Source organism: Podarcis tiliguerta (assembly GCF_965153285.1).
Source record: "Podarcis tiliguerta genome assembly, chromosome: 3".
Taxonomy (NCBI): Eukaryota; Metazoa; Chordata; class Lepidosauria; order Squamata; family Lacertidae; genus Podarcis; species Podarcis tiliguerta.
In genome coordinates, this window is record NC_139536.1 from 38,859,679 (window position 1) to 38,871,963 (window position 12,285).

The window sequence follows — 12,285 nt, forward strand, 5'->3', positions numbered from 1 at the left end:
ATCTCATCTGTCCTAAAAAGGATTCTTTTAATTGGCCCAAAGGATCACCCAGCAAGCACATAGCTTAATGTGCTAGCTAACAATGTAATCTATTAATAGCATATGCATTTCTTTTAAAAAAAGAAAGCAACTGTTTATTAGGCAAACTTGACCTCAAATGGAATACTGATGGATGTTGCAAAGATTCAACAAATATAGAACATTCAGAGACATAGAGATAAACATTGAATTTAGAAATTGTAGGGTATGCTGGAATATAGCAGTAAGTTTATAGCAAACTACACAGCTGGTAGTACTTAACTAAGAAAAACCCTTTGCAAAGATAAATTGAAGCCAGAGTATTAAAGAAAGTTCCAGAGCCTGGAGAATATAGAAATATCATCACTACTGTTGAAATTCTTTGATCCGCTGGAAAGGGTTGATCAAAATTTTCCTCCCAGATGCTCTGGAGGAGGGAAATTAATAAGATGCTATGCTACATGGCTGTATTGCATACCACTCCTTAGAAACAAGTGTGCGCACTAGGGGTAGAAAACTTAACATTTGTGACGCTTAAACACAGAACGATGACAGAATTCCTGAATAAATGTAGCAATCATAGAAAAAGAGGTGTGGTTCTCTTGTGGATCAGGAAATGGTTAAGTTTCAGGAAGCAGGGAGTAGGAATAAAGAGACAGTTCTCTAAGGAAGAAGGTAGAAAGTGGAGCCCTCCAAGGACTGGTATTGGAAACTGTGCTTTTTAACTTGTTCATAAACAACTTAGACCTAGGAGTGAGCAGTAAGACGGCCAAGGTAATAATAAAATGATAGTAAGTTGTCCAGGGTTGTTAAACAAAAGAAAAATAATTCTGAAGAACTCCAAAAGGACCTCTCCAAACTTTGTGAAATGGCAGTAAAATGTCAAATGCAATTCAATGTAAACAAGTGTAAAATGATGCATACTGGGGGCAGGGGCAGAATCTTAATTTCACATACATGCTCATGGGGCCTGAACAGGTTGTGGAGGATCAGGAACAAGACCTTGGAGTCAACGAAGATGTTGACTCAGGGTGCAATAGCTATTGAAAAGGCAAATTCCATGCTCGGGATCATTAGGAAAGGAATTTGAAATAAGACTGCCAATCTCTTGGAGGTGAATCCTGGAAACCTGCTCACTGCTAGGCTTTTCCTACCTAGCCTGGAAAGGTGGGACCCTGGCCCTACAAAAGCTGAGGAAGTATGTTTCTCAAAGAATGACTTCCACACACAACCCAGTTCTAGATCAGATTCTGGAAACGATCCCCAAATTATTATTTTCATTAGGCACCTTTAGAAATCAATGTGATTTTCTCAAGTTTTTATTATGGAATATGGGTAAATTCACAAGATTGCTCACCATGTCATGTCTGTGTCTTTTCATATGCTTTTAAGGGGGATATGCGTTAATGCACCGCTTATAGAAAAAGGCATTTTAAGAGCTTTGGGGAGGCATATTTGCATAAAGTATGCGTCCTGAAATGTAATGTGCCTGTATGTGGAGCTGACCAGAAACTGTCCCCACATGCATACAGAAAAAATGCAGTTGAACCATGGCATACAAACCTGCAAATACACTCCAACTGGGGGAATGCAGGAAGCAGGTGGGTAGAATCCTTTAGACTTCTCTATTTTATATACACAACGTAAGTCAATTGTGAACTGCATGCCATCCATATGGCCAGACTTGCTGAAAATAACATACAATTCCACCCTCTCAAACTGAACATTTTTGGCCCTGAATTCTCCTGTGTTCTGCTGCTCTATTCTTCCTGTTTGACGCTCTAATAGCCCTCAGTTATTTGGGAGTATGCACCCATTTCTACCTCCAGTCATTTTTGTGTGGGGAAAGTATGCATCATACCTGTAACTTGAGTCGGTGCTATTACTTGACTAGCACTTGAAGTAGACACATCTGGGCCAACTTCTACGGGCACAGGAGGAGAGGTTTTTTCAACTACTACTGTGCAAAAGAAAAGAGAAAATTATTTACATATGAGGAAGGCAAGTTTTAAAATACGTGCATGGCTTAATGAACTAATCATTAATGGAAAACTGTAGTAAGGGTCTCTTTATATGTTTCTAGGTGGTGCATGTTACAGACTCTCATTGTGTATCTTCTAAAATCCTGAATTCTGAAGAAACTGCACATCTTCCTTTAGTTGCTAGTGCCTTTTGATCCCCACAAAACATGCCCAGAGTGCATGTGTTGTTATAAGGAGATGCGCAATACTGTTATATGCTTTAGTCTTACCAAGCAGCGAACACATGAACATCTGCTAAATTACTCAAAACAATTTCTTATTTTGAACACTGACTAACAGTCTGACCTATTTGTTACTCTGGTGCATGTGAAAGAAATCTGGAACTGTGTAAAACTAATAAAGAAAGTATAGTGACGAAACTTCACTGTCTAAGCATCACTGAATGAGATGTTTGAAATACACGAGGAATTGTGGGACCACTTTCGGAAAATTTGTTCCCACTTCAATTCACTTTTTGGTGCCTATGTTAAGTGTCTACCACATTCAGGAATATGAAAAGGACTTCCAAATCATTCTCCATTTCAATTAAATCTATTTCTCTTCAACTTCAACATATGCCCCTCCATAAAATTTTTGCACATAAAAATTCATGGGCACAATTAACCAAGCACAGCTGCTGTACAACCTCCATTGAGTTCAGTAGACTCATTAGCAATCCAAAGATTCATGGGTTCATTGCTCACTGGCTAAGTAGAGAGTACTTTACCACACTGTGTTGCACACAGTGAACAGTTTTGCAGTCATTTCCCTTCTTAAGCCTGCTTCAGGCATAATGATAGAAGAGATAACAGTGCAGATGTAACCATTGTAAGGAGATCAGGAGCGTGGCATGGGATTGCATGCTCCTCCTCCCCTTTGCCAGAGCAAATTATCCCCTCTCTTCCTTGGATATATACATAATATATCTCCTTTCAGTAGCATACTCTCATGCCAGCTAATAAAAAAAATAAAATCAACGAAAGAGCACCAAAACAACGTAACACAACAAAAACACACAGTCCCCCAAAATAAAAAAGTATTAAAGCACAGAAGCATCCCTGGAGCTAGGTAGAATCAAGTTCAGCTAATGTTTAACAAGGCCTGGAAGAAGAGAAAGGTCTTTGCCTAGCATTGGAAAGGTTTAGGAAAAGCCACTAGTGAGCCTTCCCAGGGACTGCATTCCAAAAACAGCAGAAACATTCCTTCCATTGGTTGCAATCCACCTGAGTTCAGCAGATGGAAAGACCTAAGAAGATACTCTAATGATTATTTCAATTCCTATTTGAGAAAAGGACACCCCTTTAGGTACCCATGTCCCAAGAAGGGGCGGATTTACAGCAGGACAGTGCAAGCAGTGCGGTCGCACCAGGGGCTGGCACCAAACTGAAATGCATCCAGATCTGGATTTGTATAGCAACCACCAACTCAAGCATATTGACCATGAAGAGGAAATGGATGGGTCTCACAACCCTTCTCTCTCACAAGAAAGCATGTTCTTGGACCCAGCTGATGAACCCTCACCTGCTATATGTTATAAGCCAAGGGAGTCAAGAAACAAGGAGACAGTCGGCCACACCCCACCAAGCACCTTTTACATAGCCTTAGTAACAACTAACTAATATTCACCCAAGAAAGCTGGGCAACAAGGTTCCCTGTGCACATTCATTGCTTGAAGGCAAAATCAGTGGCATCCAAATTAAAGCAAGTAAGAGTGAGCAGTGTTGAGGGAGGAACTGGCTGAGACCAAATCCAAAGTGGCCTCATCTGATCTGTATCTCCCAGACTAATGAGTGGATTGGAACATAGTCCAGAATTCTGACTCAAACAACTCTGATGTGGTGGTACCACTTTATTCCTGTCTTTAAACTGGTAACCACCATCAGCAACAGTTTGAAAGTGGGCAGTGGCTGCCTTATGCAGTGAAAACTGTTTTACAAATACCACCTGAAAGTCATGGGATATGATAATATTCTTTTACTAGCATGAACACTGTACAGAAAAACATGTGGCTGTTCCATAGGTCTGTAGGAACAGCCATCTTTTTTGTAACTCAGTATCTATGAGAGTGATGTCATTCCAGAACATTCCATTCCATCAAGAAGGCATTTATTGTCGCATTTACACCATGCATGGCAAAAATCATTTATAGTCAAAATACATTTTGGTAGGCGGGATTGCTAAAGCCTGCCCCCTTTTTAATTCCCCCCCCCCAAGTGTGTAAAGCTGAATGTACACAAGTTAAATGTGTGTAAGTTGTGAGTTAGCTGTACTATTTCTTTGCTGCCTTCACCATCACAGAGTAGGCTTGAGGATAGATTGTTGGCTGTATTTCTTAAGCTTCATACTATGTTTCCTGCAACTTTCTTATAAGCCATTTTAATAACTAGTTGGTAAATCAAGGAGCAAAACAGGATCTGCTCAACAGGCAAGAGTGTGGGGAAACTATTGATGCTCTGTGAACTATTATACTTTATGTAACCCCTACAGAGTGACTAGGGTTTGATGGGGCACCGGTCATGTCAAAAGGAAACTTGCCAGAGACTCAGGGGGGTGGGGATCTTTCAGATTCCATCACCGTTCTAACATATCCACTGATCAGGCAGAGAAGAAAAGCCATTGCAAGCCTAAAGCTCATCAGGAAATGATCTGACCTGAACAAGGAGAAATCACAATCTTTATGCCACATTGAAAACATAAAAACCAAACCTTTGCATTGATTATTGTTTTCAGCTCCTACAGGAAGATAGTTGAGCAGAAGGATGCTAAGAACAGAATTCCTAATCTGTCCTGATTGTCCAACACAAATTTGAAATAATCCAGGGATTGTGGGAGTATGAGACGGAATCCTTAGGGACTACAGTAAAAGACAACAGCCAACATGACCAAACCCTCAATCCTGTACTGGTGTTAGACTGAGAAAACAGAATGCAACAGCTGAGAGAGGTCAGCTGCTTCCAGGCTCATCCTTCCACGTCCAGTAAGGTAAGCCAAATCAGCATCCACAATCAAGACAGATATCATTGCCGTTTTACTGTTAACTGACCTGACATTAATACAGCAGCATCATCTGACCCAAAATACATATTGGGAGGGAAACCGAGGTCACTGTTGCTGGAAGAAGAACCAGAATGAGGACTAGGCTTTAAGATTCTGAATTTTCATCTCCCTGCCTGGCTTGTCCGATACCCACAGCCATGGGTGTCCACTTAAAATTCCTGCAGTAGTACAGCAGACTTATGGCAGCATTGGCCTTAAATATGGTTAACAAACCATTGTTAGCTGTAACCAGACTTTGCAAACTACCTTTTAACCAACAAGTCAACTTGACAATTCTATAAGTGAAGTGAAACTTGCAACCCTGTTTCTAAGCCTGGTTTAATAGCTAACCATGGATATCATCAATGCAGACTAAAGTGCCAGGAAAATTGGAAGCTGCCTTGCACTGAGTGAGGCGATGGCCCATCCAGCTCAGTATTTAGGTAGGGGTCTTTTCCATCTCTACGTGGATATGCCAGGGATTGAACCTGGAATGTTCTGCATGCAAATGAGTGAGCTATAGCTGCACCTTAAAAAAATGTTAACTGGGTAAGGGAAAGGAATTCACAAAGGAAGAATGGAATGAGATGGAATGCATGAGTCCACGACATGCTCCTGAGTGTTACATCTGCATTAGGTCTTATTTTCTTCACCAAAGAGTCTTGTCTAGTGGACTTTAAAAGGATTATTCATGTAAAGATAATAAAATTTTGCTAGGTTAAGCCCTTCTTTTTAAAATGCAGAACATTAAATTAGAAATAAAATTCTAAAAATGAAAGGAATATAGACACCATAAGGAATTATTCCATGCCATTTTTGCAAGGATTCTCATCCATTAAAGGAGGAGTCAAAAAGAGCTACCTGGAAATTGTGGATGCAGGTTAATAGTTGAAATCCCAGGAGAAAGCTGAGGTTGACCAGGTTTTTCTCGGTCATCAAGTGAAACTAATTCCTAAAAGAATGGTTAAAAATTAAATGGGTGATTATGTGGTTTTAACGTGAGTCTCCCCAATTTTGTAGTGAAATTTTGCTTTGAAAAAATGTTTTATAGCAAACTGTGTGTGTTTATATATGGTTTTAAAATAAGAACAAGCATTAACTCCTTGTAATTGGTTCATTTTCCATTCAGCAGCAGCTCTTTTAGACAATGTATTTTTATCACAATTTATTAGGTAAAGATAAATCTTCTAAATATATTGATATACATATAGTACATAAAGCCAAACATACATCTATTTGTAGACTTGTGATTAAAAATAACCTATCCTTGCATATGCACATCTGATTTTAATATGCTTAGATGCAGGAATGCCTCTTTTAACTAGGAGCTCAAAACAGGCACACATATACAAATAAAATATCAAACACACACACCATCTACACATTATTGGTGCAGCACAGAACAAAGTTTGGTGCATTTAGGACCCATTGCAAACAATGGTACCTCAGAATGCCCAACGCTCCCCATGGCTGAAATCCTCCATTTTGCTGGGTGGACTCATTCTCTTTTAGATTACCGGGGATTGTGTTTTACAGCTGTGTGCAGGGCTGACCCCTGTAATTGTAGAATTACAGATTAAGGGCTGCCAAGCCAATTCAAGGTTTGGGAACTATATCTGGTTCACAACTCAGTGAAAGCTGAAAGAGAATAACCACAGCTCAGAAATCACAGGTAAAACTTATGTGTCAATGAGTTACAATGGAGCTCTTATTCTTGATTTCTCCTCACGCAAAGGGGAAGAATGATCTATGGGGGTAAGTCTGTGGGAAAGGGGTAGAACGTGGTCATAGAATTGACGTGAGGGTCATCTGGTCCAACCCCCTGCAATGCAGGAATCAGTTATGTGTCAAGTGCGTTTTGGAGATACAGCACGAAGCACTGAGGTTCATATAATACATGCAATACAGTGGTGCCTCGCAAGACGAAATTAATTCTTTCTGCGAGTTTTTTCGTCTTGCGAAGCACCACTGTGTATTGACGGTTTCCCATTGGAATGCATTGGCGGTTTTTTTAAAAAAAGGCGCAAGACGTTTCGTCTTGTGAAGCAAGCCCATAGGGAAATCCGTCTTGCGAAGCAGCTCAGAAAACGAAAAACTCTTTCGCCTTGCGAGTTTTTCATCTTCCGAGGCATTCGTCTTGCGAGGTACCAGTGTACAGACAATATGTAGACGTACTCTTGGGCATAGGAAATTGGCACCATCTTTCACAGAGCCTACGTCTTTGAGGCAAGGAAAGGTGCAATGTCTTTATGTTAGTGCTGGGATGAAACATACACCACAATTTTATAGTCATTCTCCGCATTGCAATCTGGGGAACTATTTTCTGAACTTTTCAAAGGTGCCATGTGATGTTTTAAGAAAATTATTGAGAGGCAACCCTTGACACCACTGAATTATTTTACTCTACAAGTGGCTGGGGGACTTTGTTTTCTCCTAAAACACTGTGCTGTATTTGCTTACAATGGCAAGGATCTCATGCCAGCTTCTAAATTGGCAGGACTTCCTAGAACTTGTGACGTTGCTTAATCATATGAGTGTTCCAGAAAAGTCTTGCTGATCTGGAAGCTGCCATGAGCTCCAAGCTGCTGCTAGTGAATGTGGTGTTTCTGCTTACATGTTTTAATGGGGAAACTGAAAACTGCTTAGAGGCATTTGTTATTTATTAAACAGTATATAAATCTTGTTAAACAATAGTTTAAAAAACCAAGACCCTTAGGTCATCTCATACAGTAAAATAAAGTGGCACATTCCCTCCTTCACTTTCCTCAGGAATAGAAAGAAGTTCACTGAACTTTGTTCCTACTTAGCAATGGACAAAATTCTGATTTTGCCAGTCCTCTGTTCTCCACAATATCACATCAGTTTGTGATTTTTAAAAAAGCCTTCGCAAAGACTCAGCTATTTACTGCTAATATACACACTGTTTCTAAATCATACATTGGCTGCACTTGACCAAACTGTCTCTGGTAGACCTACTGTCTGGGAGATCACGTTTTGCCCCATTTCAACTTTATCTGAGAATGCAACCAGTTTGCTTGTCTTACAGATTTCCACAAGAACTGAGTCCGAACATGCAATGCACCTACACTGTCCAACTCTGGGTTCTGTTGCTTAGGGCAGGCCTTACCTAAGAAATCTCAGCAGAAGACATGCACAAGGACTTCTGCTTGCTCAACAGGACTTTCCCTCCTCTGCCCTTGAGCAGTCCTTGAAATTGGCTCTGGAAGGGCCAGGAAAGCCCCCAGAGCAGCACAGGTGAGGAGGAGAGGGGGAACTGTTCTGTCTGGCTAGATGAAATGCTTGAGTTGACAGAATGATTAAAGAGTGTGATGTTCAATTCCTTCCACAGCATGATTCTAGGTGAGACAAGATTCTTCAGTTTTTAAGACTAAAGCAGAGAAAGTATATTGAAAATGAAGTACTTCAAAGAGAGTGAAATAATAGCTTTATTGTATGATTGTATTTACACAACATATATCATGATATATTGTTATACAGTGGCCTGGAATCAAATTAAATATTAAAACAATAACTATTTTCTATCTCAACTATTATTAAACTGCTAGTGACCTATGCTAGTGACCTATGCTAGTGACCTATGCTAGTGCTATGCTGCTAGTGCTATGTTCTTTTTAAAACAATGCAGAAACTGGGACTAATCTGTTAACGACAGTTTTATGAATATATTATGTAATATTTTAAATGCTGCTGAGCATTTTTTAAACAAATGTGTAGCTCAAGGGCACATATTTCTGGTTGTTGCATCTGAAATTGAAGAGATAGTGCAAAACTGGGAAATGCGCAGAAAAAGTTACCAAAACGCTCAGAGGCTGAGGTAACATTCCTATGAGGAAAAGCTAAGGTGCTCAGGTCTTTTTAGCTTATAAAGAAAACAACTAAGAAGAAGGAAGAACTTAGGAAATTGTTTTATAATGAGTCAGGCCATTGCCTATCTCTGTACTGCCTTCACTGACTGGTAGCAGTTGTGCATAAGGGAGCCAGCTGTGCCAGGGGGTGGCAAAGGTTAAGTCTGAGGCCTTTGGCATGCGAAACACATCCGCTTGTTGTAGAGCTATGGTTCTTTCCACAGCAATTTAAATGGTTTTTAAAAGGATACAATAAATACACGGTGGTCTATCAGCGACTATTAACCTTTACAGCTAAATGCTCATTCCATGTAGCAAGGCAAAATGCCTGGGAATACAAGTTGCTGTCAAGTGGGGTTGCCTTCATGCCTTGCTTGTGGTCTTGTAAAAATCATGCAGCTGTGCTCTATCGCAGAAGTTTTGAAACTGTGGTCCATGGACCACCAGTGGCCTGCAAGATTCATTCAGGTGGTCCACGGCATGTGTGCATTAGTCATACTGATTTTTAATTGTGTTTTAATTGCTTCTTTTATTTTTATATGCTTTTTAAGCTAGAACTGGATTTCTATGGAATGCAAATATATATTAAAATATAATTAAAAAATCATAAAGCATTTAGCACAGTGCATTGCAATTGAGTCCACAAGCAGAAAAATAATTTAAGTGGTATGTTAAGACCATCGACAATTTTCAACTGGTCCATGGGGGGAAATACCTGGAAACCACTGCTCTGGTAGAATACAACATTAGACTAGATGGACTCTTGCTCTGATCCAGCAGAGCTAGTCTTTATAAGCTGCTATGCTCCAACCAAGGAAATGCAAAACTGAATTGTTCCTACATTCCACACCTGGTGTGTGAACTTTAGTATGCCCTATAATGATGAGGATGAAGTAGCACAGATAGGTAAATATTCTGTGGAAAAAACCCTGCATAGTTCCCAAATATTATTTTATGTTAGATTTTGTGAACTTTAGCCATGCTGTCAGATTATTTACAATACTTTTATCACCTGTTGGCCAATGGAAGGATATGGGACTGCTCAATTTTACATTTTGTAAAATTGGGTCAGTATAGCTTCCTAATATTATACTTTAACACTGCAGTTATATGGAAGATGTTGTTGTTGTTTTAACAACTGAATTTAGTTGTACATATGCTGAAGAGCCGTGCTGAATGGGAACAATGAACTGAGGCCACCAAAAAGTGATGACATGGTTGATATTTTTTTCATTGATACCAATAATTTTTGTTTCTGAAAAAAGATTGAATATCGGAATATACTCACCATATGGATATTAATCAGTGAGTTTCAATTACTACAGCCTCAAAAAGTAACTATTTTCTTCCCACAATTTCCACAATTTCAGGTAAATCTCAAGCTCATTTTCTTTTTACAAAAGGCAAAATTGAGCACTGTTTATGTGTTACCTGATCTGGGGCTGCAGTTCCCACTAAAACCAGAAAGAAAGAAAGAAAGAAAGAAAAGGAATTAACTACTGTAAAAAGGAAAAGTGTACTAAAAAAAGTCATTTTTCTACCTTCTAAACCTATTTGTGTGCTCCCTTCCCTATAGCATTAAACTGGGAAACTATAAGATGCAAGTTTCTACTTTACTACACTAAAAATGCTCAGACTTCTCTCAGAGCAAAAGTGTGGCCCATAAGTGGATTAAAACTCACTTTAAGACACATCATTAAAATGGGAATGAAACAGCCTACCTAGTAAGAGTGTTGTGAAGATAAATAAGCATTTGGTGCATCAGAATGCCAAACATATGGGATTAATAACAAATTAGGTTTAAACCATCCAAACTCAGTAGAGTTATTTGGAAAAAGCAGGGAGGCTTATGCTGCTAAGAAACACAGCAATATCTGAAAAAATTGTGGTACACTGAATGCAAGAACAATTGCTCCTGTAGAACTTGCTAAACTTTCAATTTTGCATATTCAAGAAATAAAGAAGAAAATGATGAAGAGGGAAGATAGGATAAGATAAGATCCACTGTAAAAGTAATAATAATACCATTCCTTAAGCTATATACCAAACCTTTTAATAAGTAAAAATACAATGAAGATTACTGAATTCACTTAAACAATGTGACCTTGAATCTGCTGGCAACTTATTGTTTATTGAGTAGATGCAAATGTACAGGCTTATTCAAAATAGCACTATCTATTTAATAGAGAATTAGGCAGAAATCCAGCATAACTTTTTCAATTTTAAATCAATTTTGCTGACATCCTGGTAGATAAATACTTTAACATTTGAAATGAGCTTTGGAACAGCTCAAGGCGTGCCTGGCATTATTTTCTTCAAATAGAAACTCCTAGGCTGCAATCCTATGGTGGAAGGGAGTTAAATCTGAATTGCCTGATCCTGTGCTCTGCTAGGTTCAAACCAGCAGGACCTCAATGAGGGCAGAGGAACGTGCTGTGTGTTTTTTGTCCATTTTCAGGCTGCAAATTTCCTTCTCCTTTTATAAGTGTTTTCCATCCCGATCCTGAACATGTTTACATTTCTTCCTAGTTTGGGGATGTATCAGGAATTCAGCCACTTCCCTCTCTAATTTTGTGATGGATGTATCACCTAGTTTAGGCCTAAAACAAGCCAAGTATTTATAGCCTTGGGCATATATAGCAGGATCTTTTGTTCTTTCAGGGTTTTTTTTGTGATAGAATCAGGAAAGCCCATTAGATGTCTGAAATGTTTCTAATGACTACTTGGTTCAGTGAAACATCCCTTTCTATTTGCTCTGCCTTTCAGATTTGTAGGGCCAACACAGCTTCATATACTCAATTTTAATTTTCTGATCGATGTTTGGGACTGACTCATTTGGTTTGGGGATCTTGAAATCATTGGATGACTTTCTGGAGTTTAGGTACAAATGTAGTCCAGTGTATCTTGATTACTTTGGTTGTTTAGTCGTGCCCGACTCTTCGTGACCCCATGGACCAGAGCAGGCCAGGCACTCCTGTCTTCCACTGCCTCCCGCAATCTTGATTACTAGAAACACTTGAATAGTACTTGTCTTCCCAGCAAAGTGGGCAACTGGATTTATATCAGGGATGCGCTATGTATTTCCACACTTATTTATTTATTGAATTTATAGCCTGTCCTTCCCCCTGAAGGAGTCGGTTTCACTAGCTAACAAGATGCAATTTGGTTTTTAGATGTGAAAAAGGGGTCATAAATTTAGCTTGGAGCAGGGCCAACACTGGGCATGTCATGCTACACATGACCTATCTGGCTATGGGATGTTCTACTGTCCCTTCATACAACTGAATTGGCCTTGGGAGGATTTCTAATAGCAACCAAGAATGTGGACCAATCTAAGTTTCCAC

General features: G+C 39.3%; 1 protein-coding gene across 12 annotated transcripts in view; it reads right to left on the minus strand.

Moving 5' to 3' along the window:
* The window catches only part of LTBP1 (latent transforming growth factor beta binding protein 1), a 180,216-nt gene that overhangs the window by 59,550 nt on the left and 108,381 nt on the right, over positions 1-12,285 (minus strand). For 5 of the 12 annotated variants that reach the window (XM_083432126.1, XM_083432128.1, XM_083432130.1 and 2 more), the window contains one exon: positions 1,880-1,975. In XM_083432126.1, coding sequence (XP_083288252.1) covers positions 1,880-1,975 — 96 coding nt within the window. Of the gene's footprint in view, positions 1-1,879; positions 1,979-5,936; positions 6,028-10,372; positions 10,396-12,285 lie in introns of all 12 variants that reach the window. The other 7 variants (XM_083432120.1, XM_083432127.1, XM_083432131.1 and 4 more) reach the window with 3 other exon arrangements.